The sequence below is a fragment of the Chiloscyllium plagiosum genome, unplaced genomic scaffold (genome assembly GCF_037043375.1).
Source record: "Chiloscyllium plagiosum isolate Xiang-an unplaced genomic scaffold, Cpla_swu_hap1 HiC_scaffold_47, whole genome shotgun sequence".
In the NCBI taxonomy this organism is placed as follows: domain Eukaryota; kingdom Metazoa; phylum Chordata; class Chondrichthyes; order Orectolobiformes; family Hemiscylliidae; genus Chiloscyllium; species Chiloscyllium plagiosum.
The window spans coordinates 11,899,608-11,919,721 of record NW_028270185.1 but is presented as its reverse complement, the minus strand read 5'-3'; the positions used below and the strand labels follow the sequence as shown (position 1 = coordinate 11,919,721).

Below are 20,114 nucleotides of genomic sequence, written 5' to 3'. Positions count from 1 at the left end.
GATATAAACACAAACTGACACAGTGATATAAACACACACACTGACACAGTGATATAAACACACCCTGTGACACACTGATATAAACACACACACTGACACACTGATATAAAAGTACACACTGATATAAACACACACTGACACAGTGATATAAACACACACACTGACACACTGATATAAACAGACACTGACACACTGATACAAACACACACACACTGACACACTGATAGAACACACACTCAGTGACACACTGATATAAACATACACGCTGACACACTGATATAAACATACTGTGTGACACACTGATACAAACTCACACATGGACACACGGATATGAACACACTCATTGACATACTGATAGAAACACTCACTGACACACTGATTCAAACACACACACTGACACACTCATATAAACACACACTGACACAGTGATATAAACACAAACACTGACACAGTGATCTAAACACACACACTGACACACTGATAGAAACATACACACTGACACATTGATAGAAACACACACACTGACACAGTGATACAAACACACACACTGACACACTGATAGAACACACACTCAGTGACACACTGATATAAACATACACGCTGACACACAGATATAAACACACATACTGACACAGTGGTATAAACACACAGATTGACATAGTGATATAAACACACACGCTGGCACACTGATATAAACACACTCTGTGACACACTGACACAGTGATATAAACACACACGCTGACACACTGATATAAACACACTCTGTGACACACTGACACTGTGATATAAACACACATACGGACACATGGATATGAACACACTCATTGACATACTGATAGAAACACTCACTGACACACTGATTGAAACACACACACTGACACACTGACATAAACACACATACTGACAGTGGTATAAACACACAGATTGACACAGTGATATAAACATACACGCTGACACACTGATATAAACAAACACACTGACACACTGATATAAACACACTCTGTGACACACTGATACAAACACACACACTGACATTGTGATATAAGGACACACTGATATGAACACACTCATTGACATACTGATAGAAACACTCACTGACACACTGATAGAAACACACACACTGACACACTCATATAAACACACTCAGTGACACACTGATATAAACACACTCACTGACACACTAATATAAACACACTCACTGACATACTGATATAAATATACACACTGATATAAACACACACTGACACAGTGATATAAACACCCACACTGACACACTGATATAAACATGCACACTGACACAGTGATATAAGCACAATCTGTGACACACTGATATAAACACATTCAGTGACACTGTGACATAAACACACACACACAGACACACTGATATAAACACACTCTGTGACTCACTGATATAAACACACACACAGACACACTGATATGAACACACTCAGTGACACTGATAGAAACACACACTGACACACTGATAGAAACACACTCACTGACACTGGTATAAACACACTCAGTGACACAGTGATATAAACACACACACTGACATACTGATATAAACACACACACTGACACGCTGATGTAAACACACTCACTGACACAGTGATATAAAGGCACACACTGACACTGTGACAGAAACATACACATTGACACACTGATATAAACACCCACTGACAACACTGATATAAACACACACTGACACACGGAGATAAACACACACACTGACACGGTGATATAAACATACTCAGTGACACACTGATATAAACACACACTGACACACTGATATAAACACACTCACCGACACACTAATATAAACACACTCAGTGACACACTGATATAAATACCGACACTGACACAGTGATATAAACACACACACTGATACACTCATATAAACACATTCAGTGACACACTGATAGAACACACATGCAGTGACACACTGATATAAACACACTCACTGACATAGTGATATAAACACACACTGACACAGTGAGTTCAACACACTCACTGACACACTGATATAAACACACACACTGACACAGTGATATAAACACACACGCTGACACACTGATATAAACATCCACACCAACACACTAACATAAACACACTCACTGACACACTGATATAAACACACACACTGACACACTCACATAAACACACTGACTGACACACTGATATAAACACACACAGTAACACACTGATACAAACACCCAAACTGACTCACGAATACAAACACACTCACTGACACACTGATATAAACACACTCAGTGACACACTGATGCAAATTCCCACAGTGACACACTAGTATAAACAAACTCACTGATAGAAACACACACACTGACACAGTGATACAAACACACACACTGAACCAGTGATATAAACATTCACACTGACATAAACACTCTCACTGACACACTGATATAAACACACACTGACACACTGATAGAACACACACGCAGAGACACACTAATATAAACACACACACTGACACACTGATATAAACATGCACACTGACACAGTGATATAAGCACACTGTGACACACTGATATAAACACACACTGACACAGTGATATAAAGAAGGGCTTATGCCCGAAACGTCGATTCTCCTGTTCCCTGGATGCTGCCTGACCTGCTGCGCTTTTCCAGCAATACATTTTCAGCACAGCGATATAAACACACACACTGACACACTGATACAAACATACACACTGACACACTAATATGGACACACTCAGTGACACACTGATATAAATACCCACACTGACACAGTGATATAAATACACACACTGACGCACTCATATAAACACACTCAGTGACACACTGATATAAATTCACACACTGACACTGTGATATAAACACACACAATGACACATTGATATAAACACACACACTGACACTGTGATATAAACACACACAGTGACACATTGATATAAACACACTCACTGACACTGTGATATAAACACACACAGTGACACATTGATATAAACACACACACTGACACTGTGATATAAACACACACACTGACACTGTGATATAAACACACACAGTGACACAGTGATATAAACACACACACTGACACTGTGATATAAACACACACACTGACACAGTGATATAAACACACACACTGACACAGTGATATAAACACACACACTGACACTGTGATATAAACACACACAGTGACACAGTGAATGCCCACGTTTACACGCTGCTATGAATACAGTAACCATCGACACGCTGCGATCCTTCAATGACAGAGACAGTGAATGAATGAGCAGATTTCCTGGTGTATTTCCAAAGTGTCCGGCTCTGATTGAGCCCTGTGGAGATGCGATGCTTTGGGCTCTGACCAAGTCCCCTCCAGCCTCCAACCAAGAGGGCAGGGGTTAGCCTGGGGAACTGAGAGCAAGCAGCTCACCCCGTGTCCACCTGGGATGCAAACTTCCAAACAACTCCCCAAAAAAAACACAGACAGGGAAGCATCTCGGATAGGTACCGCTGCTGAGCATGTTCATACTAACCTCGCTCGGCTCGGAATACAAACTGTTCCACTCCGACACCTCATGGCATTCCATTTTCACCGAACCCAGCATTGTCTCTTGCAATGTGTGTGTTTTTTTTTAAAATAAACGAGGGGCTGGGAGAGAGATGGGGAATTTTAAAAAAGAAATAAAGTGAGACTAAGGACCCAAATGGAGATGTAACGCTGCATTGAAATTCCTCTGGCTCCGGAATTGTATTCCAATTTACTCGGGCGGCGGGAGATTAAAATCCCCAGCAGCAAGCTTCGGAAATGAGCAGAAGTTATCCCAGAGAGAATTAGAGATGTAGGAGAGAGTTTGCAGCGCCGACTTGGAGGGGGCTTGGATCCGGTGCCCGCAGTCCCTTCCCTGTCTCGCTGTCCGAAGATTACCCAGCTCTTGGGAAGGTCAAGGGTAGCTCTGGATTGATGATGGTCCCCAAATCATCTCCCCACCACTTCCAGCTCCAGCAGTCTCTCTCTTGGTCCGCTTGAGAACCTCAGGAACACCCAACTCTGTGTGTGTGTGTGTGTGTGTGTTTGAGAAGGAGAGAGACTGCTGGACCAGTTACTGATTAACCTATCCCCTGAGGTGTGGTGTCAGGAGAGAGAGAGAGAGAGAGCGCAATGCTGTTGGAATCGAGAAGCCAATTGAGAGAGGTTGGCTGGATCTTGGACAGACCTGGGTAACAGCAGCGTCCTCTGCTGCCAGAAATTAGAAATTTGACTCCTCTCCCTCAATCCCTCACCTTCTCTCGCCCTCCACCACCCCCAAAAAATCCTGAAGCCAGTTCCATGAGGAGTATTGAAGACAAAAAAAAAGTCCTGGAGGTTCAGCAGTTCCAGAGTTAAGGTTTTGAGTCCAATATGACTATTGGATAAGCACACAGATGTTGATGGGATAGATTAGATTCAATTCCCTACAGTGTGGGGACAGGCCCTTCAGCCCAACAAGTCCACACTGACCCTCCAAAGAGCAGCCCACCCAGACCCATTTACCCCTGACTAATGCGCCTAACACCATGGTCAATTCACCTTAACCTGCACACCTTTGGACTGTGGGAGGAAACCGGAGCACCCGGAGGAAACCCACGCAGACACGGGGAGAATGTGCAAACTCCACACAGACAGTCTGCCCGAGGCTGGAATCGAACCTGGGACCCTGGTGCTGTGAGACTACAGTGTTGACCACTGAGCCACCCTGCCACCCCACCAGCGTAGGGGGACGAGCTGAGAATAGTTCACAGATCGGCGCAACATTGAGGGCCTAAGGGCCTGTTCTGCGCTGTATTGTTCTATGTTCTATGGTCCTTTAGGGCAGAGATGGTTGAGGGGGGGGGGAACCTGGTCGGGGTGTGGAAGAATGTGAGGGGCCTGGACTGGGTGGATTTTAGGAAGGAGTTGTTTTTCTTAGCGGAAGGATCACTTAACAAAGGGGCATAATTTTACAGTGAATAGCAGGTTAGAGGGGGAATTGGAGGAAAACTTTTGTTGCCAGATGGTGGAATGGAGGGTAGTTGAGGAGGGAAACCTCTGAACCTTTAAAAAATACTTAGATGAGCACTTGAGGTGCCATAGCATTGAAGGCTATGAGCTTGGTGTAGGAAGATGGGATTAGAATCATAGAATAGGTAAAAACAATGACTGCAGATGCTGAAAACCAGATTCCAGATACTGCTCTCGGATGCTGCCTGAACTGCTGTGCTCTTCCAGCACCACTAATCCAGAATCTAGAATCATAGAATCTCTACAGTGTGGAAACAGACCATTCAGCCCATTGAGTCCACACCTTCCCTCTGAAGACTATCCCAACTCGACGGGGACAACACTACTATCATAGGGCAAGCCAGACAGAGAACAGCCAGGGAATTCCTAGAGGCATGGCATTCATCCACAAACTCCATCAACAAACACATCGACCTGGACCCAATATACCAACCACTACAGCGGACAGCTGAAACTGACAACCAGAAGCGGCAGAGACAAACCACTATAAATGCCGGAGGAAACATCAAAGAAGCGCTTCGCAGGAGGCTCCCAAGCACTGATGATGTCGCCTAGCCAGGGGACGAAACGTTTGCAACAAAAACTTCCACCTTGGCGAACAGAACCACAGCAACGAGCACCCGAGCTACAAATCTTCGCACAAACTTTGAATCCCAACTCCTACCCTGTCCCTGTCCCCCTGCATTGCCCATGGCTAATCCACCTAGCCTGCATATCCCTGGACACTATGGGCAACGTGGCATGGCCAAACCACCCTAAGCTGCACACCTTTAGACTGTGGGAGGCAACTGGAGCCCCTGAAGGTAGGTTGTAATGCCTCTTTACTGGTAAAAACTCGATGGGTCGAAGGGCCTCTTCCCGTACTGTGTGATTCTGTTTGACTCTTCTGGAGAGCCAGGATGAGGAGGTGATGGTGTTGGACTGGGGTGGACAAAGTTAAAAATCACACAACACCAGGTTATAGGCCAACAGGTTTATTTAGAAGCACTAGCTTTCGGAGCGACGCTCCTTCATTAGGTAGCTACCTGCAGTTAATTGTCCTGCACAGTGCTTTCAGCAAGTTGAAAGGTATAAGCTGAACTGAACTGACATTCTGCTCTCACTCCCTTTCCAATCAGATGGAAAAAGGCAGTAAAACGTGGGGATGACATGTCTGACTGAGACCATTGCTCCATAGTGACCAATTTTTTAAGTTTCACTTCTTTTAAACTGGCATTTCTGTCTCGACACCTTAAGGATACGGGACTTCATACAATCCTGACAGCATAGACGCAGACCAATCAGCCCAGAGAGACCACCCCACCCCTCTGTTCAGCATCCCACCCAGACCCTATCCCCATCCCTGTAACCCCACATTTCCTACAGCCAGTCCACCCTAACCTGCACATCTTCTGGCTGTGGGAAGAAACCCACGCAGACACAAGGGGAGAACGTGCAAACTCCACACACAATCGCCCGAGGCTGGAATCGAACCCGGGTCCCTGGCGCTGTGAGGCAGCACTGCACCCCACTTCTCAGAATCTGTCCAGTACAGAACCTTGCAAGTGGGCCAGGTCTTTCAAACAGATTCCCTGCCCCTCCCGTCTCTTTACGCCAGAGCGTTCGTCCATCTCCAAACAAAACACCAGTCCGCACCGATTCCACCCCCGTGTGTTCACCATATTGAGTGTGTAAGGAGCAAGTGTGACTGATTCCACCCCCATGTTCACCATAGTGAGTGTGTAAGGAGTGAGTGTGACTGATTCCACCCCTGTGTACACTATATTGAGTGTGTAAGGAGCGGTGTGACTAATTCCACCTCTGTGTTCAACATAGTGAGTGTGTAAGGAGTGATTGTGACTGATTTCACCCCTGTATTCACCATATTGAGTATATAAGGAGCGGTGTGACTGATTCCACCTCTGTGTTTACTATAGTGAGTGTGTAAGGAGTGAGCGTGACTAATTCCATCCCCGTGTTCACTATAGTGAGTGTGTAAGGAGCAGGTGTGACTGATTCCATCCCATGTGTTCACTATAGTGTGTGTGTAAGGAGTGAGTTGGACTGATTCCACCCCGTGTTCACTATAGTGAGTGTGTAAGGAGTGAGTGTGACTGATTCCACTCCGTGTTCACTATAGTGAGTGTGTAAGGAGTGAGTGTGATTGATTCCATCCTGTGTTCACTGCTGTGAATGTGAAAGGAGCAAGTGTGACTGATTCCACCCCTGTGTTCACCACAGTGAGTGTGTAAAGAGTGTGACTAATTCCACCCATGTTCACCATATTGTGTATGTAAGGAATGAGTGTGACTGATTCCACCCCTGTGTTCACTATAGTGAGTATGTAAGTAGTGAGTGTGACTGATTCTATCTTGTGTGTTCACCATAGAGAGTGTGTGAAGAGTAACTTTGACTGATTCCACCCCTGTGTTCATAGTATTGAGTGTATAAAGAGTGAGTGTGACTATACTGAGTGTGTAAGGAATTAGTGTGATTGATTTCACCCTGGTGGTCACTGCAGTGAGTATGTAAGGAGTGAGCGGGACTGATACCACCCCTGTGTTCACTATAGTGAGTGTGTAAGGAGTGTGACTGATACCACCTGTGTTCACTGTAGTGTGTGTAAGGAGTGAGTGTGACTGATTCTACCTGTCTGTTCACTATATTGAGTGTGTAAGGAGCAAGTGTGACTGATTCCAACCCTGTGTTCACTATAGTGAGTGTGTAAGGAGTGAGTGTGACTGATTTCACCCTGTGTTCACCATAGTGAGTGTGTAAGGAGTGAGTGTGAGGGGAGGCAATGGGCTGGTGGTATTATTGCTGGAAAGCTAATCCATTAAATCAGGAAAAGTTCTGGGGACCCCAGTTCAAATCCCATCACAGCAGATGGTGGAATTATGGATTCAATAAAACTCTGGGTTTAAGAGTCTAATGATGACCATGAATCCATTGTCGGAAAAAGCCATCCGGTTCACTAATGTCCTTTCGGGGAGGAAATCTGCCATCCTTACCTGGTCTGGCCTACACGTGACTCCAGACCCACAGCGATGTGGTTGACTCTTAACCTCGCTTCTGGGGGGCAATGAATGCAATAAATGCTGGGCTTGGTCAGCGACACCATTGCACTGCGATGGAGCCTATTTAAACAATTCTGTCCGATGACCATCAATGTGTGTGAGTGATTTAGCTCTTGTTCCTACTTGGAGTGAGTGTGCAGACTGAGTATAGTCTGTTAATACCAGTTGAACACATTTGAATTGAATTCAAGGATTAGAAACTCCTTAAGGTGCACTGTAATGAAAATCAAAAGTTTGAATCAAACTTACAGAATGTAAAGTAGGATATTGTTATGGTCGTGGATAATTTACTCCAGCCCCCGAGGTGCCCAATGGTCATAGTAATCATAGGGTTGAGAGTGTGGTGCTGGAAAAGCACAGCAGGTCAGGCAGCATCCGAGGAGCAGGAGAGTTGACATTTCGGGCAGAAAATCCTGATGAAGGGCTTATGCTCCTCAGATGCTGTCTGACCTGCTGTGCTTTTCCAGCATCACACTTTCGACTCTAATCTCCAGTATCTGCAGTCCTCACTTATGCATAGTAATCAAAGATCACAGAATCCCGACAGTGTGGAAACAGGCCCTTCGGCCCAACAAGTCCACACTGACCCTCCGAAGAGTAACCCACCCAGACCCATTCCCCTTACCTGATTGCTCTACATTTGCCCCTGACTAATGCACCTAACCTACACATCCCCAAACACTACACGCAATTTAGCATGGCCAATCCACCCTAACCTACACATCTTTGGATTGTGGGAGGAAACCGGAGCACCCGGAGGAAACCCACACAGACACGGGGAGAACGTGCAAACTCCACACGGACAGTCACCTGAGGCTGGGATCGAACCTGGGTCCCTGGTGCTGTGAGGCAGCGCCAGGGACTTGAATTCGATTCCAGCCTCGGGCGACTGTCTATGTGGAGTTTGCACATTCTCCCCGTGTCTGTGTGGGTTTCCTCCGGGTGCTCCGGTTTCCTCCCACAATCCAAAGATGTGCAGGTTAGGGTGGATTGGCCATGCTAAATTGCCTGTATTGTTAGGTGCATTAGTCAGGGGTAAATATAGGGTAGGGGAATGGGTCTGGGTGGGTTTCTCTTCGGAGGGTCAGTGTGGACTTGTTGGGCCGAAGGGCCTGTTTCCACACTGTAGGGAAGCTAATCTAATCTAAACGATCTGAGTGTATGTGAGCACCGAGCAAGGAAGTGTACGGCGTGCAAAGGTTGGCCGTGCGAGTCGGCAGATGGGTGGATGTTAAAAACAAAGACTTTCATTCGTCTAGCACCCGTCACAATTGGCCAGCTGCCTCAAAGAATCTCGCAGACAGCGAACTCATTTTGAGATGTAAAGTCGCCGGGAAACATCTCTCCCAGTTTGCGCACTGCAAGCTCCCACAAACAACTATGTGAGCATCTCTTTTTTTTTGAAATGTTCATGGAGGTGAAGTGTTGAAAAATTGGCCAGGCCACCCAGGAGAACTTACCCACTCTTCCGTCAAAACAGGGTGCCAGAATTGTTTACCTTCACCGGACAGAGTGCCTAGAGCGTTGGCATATTTGAAAGAGGGAGCCTCTGACAGGGCAGCACTCCCTCAGTAACGCCCTCGATGGCTTTGCTTGAGGCCTTGGAGCAGGGCTTGGAATGGAGGAGGGGGAGTGATGTGCCAACCAAGCCATAGTCAGGACACAGCTGAAACCAGCCAACGTCTCCCCACTGTACCCCGTAGCACTGGGGGTTACCCAGAGTGCATAATATAAAGCCCTGGAGACCTCAGGCAAGGGGAGAGGTGCAGGAGGAGAACCGTGAGATTTGAGCCCACGCTGCTGGCATCTCAAACCAGGCATCCAGCCAACTGAGCTAACCAACCTCCACACGGTATCCAGCACCTGATTGAAAAGCCCAATCAAGCCCCCCCTGAGGTTCCAATCTTTGGCGGCCTCAGTCAGAGAGCTGACACAGAGACAGTGAGCTGACTGGCCTCCCTGTAACAGTTCTGTGGCCCGTTGATAAACACTTGGCTTTAACTCTCCCTGTGACACACTACACCAAAGGTAAACATCAGGACAGGAACTTGGCTGCGATACAGAGTCCAAACACCTTCGCTTTTGTTTTCACTCTCGCGCTGTACATGGTGAAGTGATTGATGGCTACTGCCAAGCTGCAGGGAGGGGAGGCCACTAGCCCTAATGGGCACCATTTATTTTCAGAGTCGCAGAGAGGCGCAGCCAGGCAGCCTGTGAGAACGACACACCGATGATGCATTTGCTGCCTTCAGAATCTCGTGCCACTGCCTTGGCAGCTGTTCCTGCTGCTCAGGAACCCCTATGTGTTCAGAACCGCGTCCGAGAGAAACTGCAAAGGGAATTAAACAGTGACTGGAACACTCCCTTCATCACCAACAGCTCCTCCGCCCAATCACCAACCAAACAACAGCATTTGGAGGTAAACGTCTCATCCTTCCCTACAGGGTAAAGGTCATTCCCATTCTGACCCCATGGCAGAGATCACTGACTCCCCCTGAACCTCTAACAAAGTGACTGATTCTTCCTCTCACCTCAACTTAAAGGTGACTAGCTCCCCCCCCCCGCCCCCCAGAGCAACGGTTGTTAATCCCCTAACACACAGGGTAAAGGTTACAGATAGCTGTAACCCCACAGCAAAGGTCACTAAATCCCATTGACCCACAGACCAATGGTTATTAAATACCCCCAACCTCACAGGGCAAAGGTTATAAATATGCCGACCCCTTAACAGTAAGGTTACTAAGTCCCCCCCCCTATCCAGTCACATCAGAGTCCATTGCCTCTCAGGGGGCTGGTGGTCACTCAAGGGACCCATGGTCACTCTGGGGCCATGGTCACTGAGGGGCACATGGTAACTGAGTGGCACATGGTCACTCAAGGGCACATGGTCACTCAGGGGGCACATGGTCACTCTGGGGCCCATGGTCACTCAGGGTCATATGGTCACTCAGGGGGCCGATGGTCGCTCAGGGGCACATGTCCACTCAGGGGCATATGGTCACTCAGGGGGCACATGATCACTCAGGAGCACATGGTCACTCAGGGGCACATGGTCACTCAAGGAGCACATGGTCACTCAGGGATCCATGGTCACTCAGGTGGCCCATGGTCACTCAAGGGCACATGGTCACTCAGGGGCACATGGTCACTCAGGGACCCATGGTCACTCAGGGGCACATAGTCACTCAGGGTGCACATGGTCACTCAAGGGGAACATGGTCACTCAGGGATTCATGGTCACTCAAGGAGCACATGGTCACTCAGGGATCCATTGTCACTCAGGGGAACATGCTCACTCAGGGGGCACATGGTCACTGAAGGGGCACATGGTCACTCAAGGGCACATGGTCACTCAGGGGGCTCATGGTCGCTCAGGGGCACATGTCCACACAGGGGCATATGGTCACTCAGGGGGCACATGGTCACTCAGGGGCACATGGTCACTCAGGGGCACATGGTCACTCAAGGAGCACATGGTCACTCAGGGATCCATGGTCACTCAGGGGGCCCATGGTCACTCAAGGGCACATGGTCACTCAGGGACACATGGTCACTCAGGGATCCATGGTCACTCAGGGGCACATAGTCACTCAGGGTGCACATGGTCACTCAAGGGGCACATGGTCACTCAGGGATTCATGGTCACTCAAGGGACACATGGTCACTCAGGGATCCATGGTCACTCAGGGGCACATGGTCACTCAGGGGGCACATGGTCACTGAAGGGGCACATGGTCACTCAAGGGCACATGGTCACTCAGGGATCCATGGTCACTCAGGGGGCACATGGTCACTCAAGGGGCACATGGTCACTCAAGGGGTACATGGTTACTCAGGGGCACATGGTCACTCAAGGGGCACATGGTCACTCAGGGATCCATGGTCACTCAGGGGACACATGGTCACTCAAGGGGCACATGGTCACTCAGGGATTCATGGTCACTCAAGGGGCACATGGTCACTCAGGGATCCATGGTCACTCAAGGGGCACATGGTCACTCAAGGGCACATGGTCACTCAGGGGGCACATGGCCACTCAAGGGGCACATGGTCACTCAGGGATCCATGGTCACTCAGGTGACACATGGTCACTCAAGGGCACAATGTCACTCAGGAGGCATATGGTCCCTCATGGGGCCCATTGTCACTCAGAGGCACATGCTCACACAGGGATCCATGGTCACTCAAGAGGCACATGGTCACTCAGGAATCCATGGTCACCCAGGGGCACAAGGGCACTCTGGGGCCATGGTCACTGAGGGACACTGGTCACTCAAGGATCCATGGTCACTCAGGGGCAGATGGTCACTCAGGGGGCGCATGGTTACTCTGGGGCACATGGTCACTCTGGGGCCATGGTCACTCAGGGTGCACATGGTCACTCAAGGGGAACATGGTCATTCAGGGGAACCATAGTCACTCAGGGGCACATGGTCACTCTGGGGGCACATGGTCACTCAGGGACACATGGTCACTCAGGGGGCACAAGGTCACTCTGGCGCCATGGTCACTCAAGGGGCACATGGCCACTCAGGGATCCATGGTCACTCAAGGGGCACATTGTCACTCAGGGATCCATGGTCACTCAAGGGGCACATTGTCACTCAGGGATCCATGGTCACTCAGTTGGCTCATGGTCAATCAAGGGGGACATGGTCACTCAGGGATCCATGGTCTCTCAGGGATCCATGGTCACTGCGGGGCACATGGTCACTCAGGGGCACTTGGTCACTCAAAGGCACGTGGTCACTCAGGGATCGATGGTCACTCAATGGGCACATGGTCACTCAGGGGCACATGGTCACTCAGGGTCCATAGTCACTCAGGGGCACATGGTCACTCAAGGGGCACATGGTCACTCTGGGGCCATGGTCACTCAAGGGGCACATGGCCACTCAGGGATCCATGGTCACTCAAGGGGCACATTGTCACTCAGGGATCCATGGTCACTCAGTGGGCTCATGGTCAATCAAGGGGGACATGGTCACTCAGGGATCCATGGTCAGTCAGGGGGCACATGGTCAATCAAGGGCACATGGTCACTCAAGGGGCACATGGTCACTCAGGGGTCATGGTCGCTCAGGAATCATGGTCACAAAAGGGGCCCATGGTCACTCAAGGGGCACATGTTCACTCAAGGGTCCCATGGTCATTCACGGGGCACATGGTCACTCAGGGACACATGGTCACTCAAGGATCCATGGTCACTCAGGGGCATATGGTCACTCAGGGGGCACAAGATCACTCATGGGGCCCATAGTCACTCAGCGGCACATGGTCACTCAGGGATCCATGGTCACCCAAAGGGCACATGGTCACTCAGGGGCACATGGTTACTCAAGGGGCACATGGTCACTCAAGGATCCATGGTCACTCAGGGGCACATGGTCACTCAGGGCGACATGTTCACTCAGGGGCCCATGGTCACTCCGGGGCACGTAGTCACTCCGGGGCACATGGTCACTCAAGGGACACATGGTCACTCAGGGATCCATGGTCACTCAAGGATCCATGGTCACTCAGGGGCACATGGTCACTCAGGGATCCATGGTCACTCAGGGGGACATGGTCACTCAGGGGCACATGGTCACTCGGGGGGGACATGGTCACACATGGGGCCCATGGTCACTCAGGTATCCATGATCACTCAGGGGCACATAGTCACTCAGGGATCCATGGTCACTCAGGGGGACATGTTCACTCAGGGGCACATGGTCACTCAGGGGGCACATGATCACTCATGGGGCCCATAGTCACTCAGGGGCACATGGTCACTCAGGTATCCATGGTCACTCAGGGGCACATGGTCACTCAGGGGGCACATGATCACTCATGGGGCCCATAGTCACTTAGGGGCACATGGTCACTCAGGTATCCATGGTCACACAGGGGCACATGGTCACTCAGGGGCATATGGTTACACATGGGGCAGGTGGTCACTCAAGGCCCATGATCATTCAGGGGCACGTAGTCACTCAGGGGCACATGGTCACTCAGGGATACATGGTCACTCAAGGGACACATAGTCACTCAGGGGCACATGGTCACTCGGGAGCACATGGCCACTCAACGGGCACATGGTCACTCAGGGGCACATGGTCACTCAAGGGGCACATGGTCACTCAGGGATCCATGGTCACTCAGGAGCACATGGTCACTCAGGGGTCATGGTCACTCAGGGGCACGTGGTCACTCAGAGATCCATGGTCACTCGGCGACATGGTCACTCTGGAATCCATGGTCACCTGGGAGCACATGGTCACTCAGGGATCCATGGTCACTTGAGAGCACATGGTCACTCAGGGGCACATGGTCACTCAGGGTGTCCATGGTCACTCGGGGCACATGGTCACTCAAAGGCATGTGGTCACTCAGGGATCCATGGTCACTCAACGGGCACATGGTCACTCAGGGGCACATGGTCACTCAGGGTCCATAATCACTCAAGGGCACATGGTCACTCAAGGGGCACATGGTCACTCTGGGGCCATGGTCATTAAGGGGCACATGGTCAATCAGGGATCCATGGTCACCCAAGGGGCACTTTGTCACTCAGGGATCCATGGTCACACAGGGGCACATGGTCACTCAGGGATCCATGGTCACTCAAGGGGCACATGGTCACTCAAGGGCACATGGTCACTCAGTGGGCTCATGGTCACTCAGGGGCACATGGTCACTCAGGGATCCATGGTCACTCAGGGGGCACATGGTCACTCAAGGGCACATGGTCACTGAGGGAGCACATGGTCACTCATGGGGCCCATAGTCACTCAGGGGCACATGGTCACTCAGGAACCCATGGTCACTCAAGTGACACATGGTCACTCAGGGGCACATGGTCACTCAGGGGTCATGGTCGCTCAGGGGTCATGGTCACAAAAGGGGCCCATGGTCACTCAAGGGGCACATGTTCACAAAAGGGGCCCATGGTCACTCAAGGGGCACTTGTTCACTCAAGGGGCCCATGGCCATTCAAGGGGCCCATGGTCATTCAAGGGGCACATGGTCACTCAGGGGCAATGGCCACTCAGGGGCACATGGTCACTCAGGGATCCATGGTCACCCAAGGGGCACATGGTCACTCAGGGGCATATGGTTACTCAAGGGGCACGTGGTCACTCAAGGATCCATGGTCACTCAAGGGCACATGGTCACTCAGGGATCCATGGTCACTCAGGGGCACATGGTCACTCAGGGGGACATGTTCACTCAGGGGCACATGATCACTCAGGGATCCATGGTCACTCAGGGGCACATGGTCACTCAGGGGCACAAGGTTACACATTGGGCACGTGGTCACTCAAGACCCATGATCACTCAGGGGCAAGTGGTCACTCAGGGACACATGGTCACTCAAGGGGCACATGGTCACTCAGTGATCCATGATCATTCAGGGGCACGTAGTCACTCAGGGTCACATGGTCACTTAAGGAGCACATGGTCACTCAGGGGCACATGGTCACTCAGGGATCCATGGTCACTCAGGGATACATGGTCACTCAAGGGACACATGGACACTCAGGGGCACATGGTCACTCGGGAGCACATGGCCACTCAAGGGGCACATGGTCACTCGGAAGCACATGTTCACTCAAGGGGCACATGGTCACTCAGGGGCACATGGTCACTCAAGGGGCACATGGTCACTCAGGGATCCATGGTCACTCAGGGGTCATTGTATCTCAGGGGCACATGGCCACTCAGGGGGCACATGGTCACTCAGGGGTCATGGTCGCTCAGGGGTCATGGTCACAAAAGGGGCCCATGTCACTCAAGGGGCACTTGTTCACTCAAGGGGCCCATGGTCATTCACGGGGCCCATGGTCATTCAAGGGGCACATGGTCACTCATGGAGCCCATAGTCACTCAGGGCCACATGGTCACTCAGGGATCCATGGTCACTCAAGGGGCACATGGTCACTCGGAAGCACATGTTCACTCAAGGGGCACATGGTCACTCAAGGGGCACATGGTCACTCGGGGATCCATGGTCACTCAGGGGCACATGGTCACTCAGGGGCACATGGTCACTCGGGGGTACATAGTCACTCATGGGGCCCACGGTCACTCAGGAATCCATGGTCACTCAGGAATCCATGGTCACTCAGAGGGACATGGTCACTCATGGGCATATGTTCACTCAAGGGCACATGGTCACTCAGGGGGACATGGTCACTCAGGGGGCCCATGGTCACTCAAGGGGCACATGGTCACTCAGGGGCACATGGTCACTCAAGTGCACATGGTCACTCAGGGGCACATGGTCACTTGGGGCACATTGTCACTCAGGGACACATGGTCACTCAGGGGCCCATGGTCACTCAGGGGGACATGGTCATAAAAGGGGCACATGGTCACTCAGGGGGCACATGGTCACTCAGGGGGACATGGTCACTCAGGAGCCAGTACAACTCAGAACCCATTGTCTCTCAGGCTGGTTGCTACATTATCAAGAGACTATTGGGGCACTGGAGTGGATGCTGGGGAGATTTCGAAGGATCTTACCAGATATGCCGGGGAACACATCGGAAACTGTGGGTTGTATGGGGACAGTGGTGTAGCCATAATGTCAGGAGACCAGTAAATGCAGAGCTCCAGGCTACATTTCTGGAGATGTGCGTTCAAACCCCACCATGGCTGACGGTGAAATTTGTATTAATTAAAAACCTGGATTTTAAAAAATGGTGATCATGAAATTAACTTCAATGTTTTGCTGATATCCTTTAGGAAGGAAATCTGCCAAGCTTACCTGGTCTGGCCTACAAGTAACTCCAGACCCACAGCACTGGGTTGACTCTAAACTGCCCTCTAAAATGGCTGACCAAGCCACGCAGTTCAAGAGCTGTCCAGGAGATCAATAACCTTGCCACTGAGCCCACATCGCATGGCAAAGAATATGAGACTGAGAGGCTGGGTCTCCCTTGAAAAGAGCTGAAAATGTGTTGCTGGAAAAGCGCAGCAGGTCAGGCAGCATCCAGGGAACAGGAGAACCGACGTTTCGGGCATAAGCCCTTCTTCGGCTTACGCCCGAAACGTCGATTCTCCTGTTCCCTGGATGCTGCTTGACCTGCTGCGCTTTTCCAGCAACACATTTTCAGCTCTGATCTCCAGCATCTGCAGACCTCACTTTCTCCTCCCTTGAAAAGAGAATGATGTGGAGAAGCCGGTGTCGGACTGGGGTGGACAAAGTTAAAAATCACTCAACTCCAGGTTATAGTCCAACAGGTTTATTTGGAATCACTAGCTTTCGAGGCACTGCCCCTTCATCAGGTGGTTGTGGGACAGGATCATAAGACAGAATTTATAGTAAAAGATCACACTGTCACGCACTTAAATCATTCAATATACTGTTTTAATTGCATGATATTGTGATCTTTTGCTATAAATTTTGTATCTTATGATCCTGCCCCACTAGTAACTTGATGAAGGAACAGGGCCTCGAAAGCTAGTGCTTCCAAATAAACCTGTTGGACTAAAACCTGGTGCTGTGAGATTTTTAACTATGAAAAGAGGGGGAAATGGTGAAAGGTTTGATCCAGTGGGCATAGAGAAAACATTCCCTCTTGTGAGGAATACAGTAACTTGAGACCTTTGACATAAGACCGTCCCCAAGAAAATCCGGGAGGGGGGGGCGGGGGTAATTCAGGAGAGATGACTTCATTCCAGAGAGTGCTCAGGAAGTGGAAGTTGCTCCCACAGTGAGCGGGTGATGCGAACAGCATAGAGGCAATTTGACCAGGACAGGCCTAAGAATAGAATGGGGAAAAGTGCGGTGGTTGAGAGGGGTAGAAGAGTCTGGGGCAGAGTGGAAAGCAACATTAAACTGCAGAATAGTCTGACTACAGCAGAACGGGGAAGGTCAGAACCTCCTGTGGCTCCCAATTGGACGTGGGGCTTAATTTTTCTCTGCCTCGAGGGCTGAAGAACGAGCAACAAAAATAAATCCTGTGATAATTGTTATTCGCTGTGGCGCTGAAATGTGAAATGTCTGAAAGGATTCCCTTCTGTCTCTCTCAGCCTAGACAACAACAGAGCAAGGGCAGCCGCAGTCAGGGGCCTGCCACAAAAATGTCCATTTCTACTCTGCAATGTCTCTTCCATTCGCCGATTTCCTTTTCAGTAAACACACACTGCCCCAGCCCTTTTGGAATTCAGGGACACTGTGTTAACTTTCGTTCTGGAAAGCTGTGATAAATGGGGGTGGGTAGGGGTCAAACAGGGTGGCTGGAGGAACCTCAAAGCATAAAACAAGCATGGAGCAGATGGGGTGAATGGGCCTGTTCTCCTGCTGTGAAAACAATACACACAGCTTCTCAGAACAACTTAGTGAGGGACATCGGGAGGAACAGGGGAGAGATTTAAACATCTTCTCTGACTGCCAGTCAGGTGGACATGTGTGTCTGCCGGTGTGCATGTGTCTGTGTTTATGTGTGTGGGTCTGTGTGTGCATCTCTGTGTGTCAATGTGGGTGTCTGTGTGCATCTGTGTCTGTGTGTATTTGTGTGTGTCCACTTGTGTTTCTGTGTGTATGGTGTCTGTGCGTCTGTGTGTGTGTCTGCCTGTGTGTGTGTCTGTGTTTGTGTCTGTGTGTCTTTCTGTGTATCTATGTGTGTGTGTGTCTTTGTGTGTGTGTGTGTGTGTCTTTGTGTGTGTCTGCGTGTCTCTGTGTGCATGTTTGTGTGCGTGTCTCTGTGTGTTTCTTGTATGTGTCTGTGTGTCCCAGACATGAGGGTGACGCTGACACTCCTGCAGATCGGTTAGAAAGACAACTAAGTGTCCACCCTGGAAGCAAAACAAAAAAGAACAAAGCTTGATTGTGGTGTGCCTGGGAAGGGGAATGTGGCACCTGCTCAATATCAACAAGGGAGGGTTGGAGGAACATTTCGGGAACATTGTGGACAGCCTGGCAGGAGTCCAGCATTGAAGACGGAGACCTACAGCTTGACACACCTCCCTCTACAAACCTAATAGGAAATGTGAAGGGTGTGTGTGCCAGTGTGTATCTGTGTGTGTGTGGACACGTCTTTGTATGTGGGCATGTGAATGTATATACGTGTGCATGTGACCGTATACATGCATTTGTCCATGTAGATGTGTGTTGGTGTAGGTGTGTGTCTCTCTGGGTGTATACATAGCTGTCAGTGTGTGTTGGTATCTGTAGATGTATAAGGGAGGGTGGGTGTATGTGTGGATGGTGGTTGTGTGAATGGGGAGGGGTAGGTTTAGCTCAGTGGCCTGGACAGTTGGTTTGCAGAGCAGTATGATGCCAACAAGTTAGGTTCAATCCCCAGCCACCAGTTGAGGATACCAGGAAGACTCCTTCTCAACCTCCCCTCTCACCTGAGATTGTGGTGACCCTCAGGTTAAATCACCATCAGTTACCTCACTCAGGCCATTTGGCCCATCAGGTCCACCGCAACAACCCTCTGAAGAGCACCACCATTCAGACCTATCCCTGGCTCTAATGGGGCATTTTAGCATGGCCAATCCACCTGACCTGCACATCTTTGGGCTGTGGGAGGAAACCCACACAGACACGGGGGGAATGTGCAAACCCCACACAGACACCAGAGGGTCGGTATTGAATCAGTGTCTCTGGCGCTGTGAGGCAGCAGTGTTAACCACTGAGCCACTGGGTTTTGTGTGCGCGAGTTTTCATTTCAGAGTGACTCATGAGATGTTAGTTTTCCTCAGGTGAATTCTTCGTTGACCCCCCCCCGAACCTGAGGAAAGTCACTAACAGCCAGAGAGAAGGTCAGCCCAGACCAGAGACCAACCTCAGTTTGGACAGCATTCTGTCGCTAGCCCAGACTGGAATCTGTTCCCACTGTGGTGAAATCTTCAGGAACAATAACGTCCTCAGGGGAGCTTGTTCTGATGTAACCTGGTAGCAGCATCTGTCCCTGCCTCTGGCAGATGCAGGACAGGCTGGTCTCCACAACCTCCACCCCTTTCCCCTTCCTCTGCAGTTGAAACCCACATTCACAATCTCTTTGTTACCAGACCTTTCCTATTATTAGCGCTAAAAG

At 49.9% G+C, this 20,114-nt stretch overlaps 1 protein-coding gene across 1 annotated transcript in view; it reads right to left on the bottom strand.

Annotated features, from left to right (window-relative positions):
* The window catches only part of LOC122547612 (hepatocyte nuclear factor 3-beta-like), a 135,995-nt gene extending 131,938 nt beyond the window's left edge, over positions 1-4,057 (bottom strand). Inside the window, exon 1 of the mRNA XM_087984108.1 lies at positions 3,522-4,057. Coding sequence (XP_087840234.1) covers positions 3,522-3,593 — 72 coding nt within the window. The 5' untranslated portion in view covers positions 3,594-4,057. The remainder of the gene's footprint in view (positions 1-3,521) is intronic.
* Positions 4,058-20,114: the final 16,057 nt, after the last annotated feature.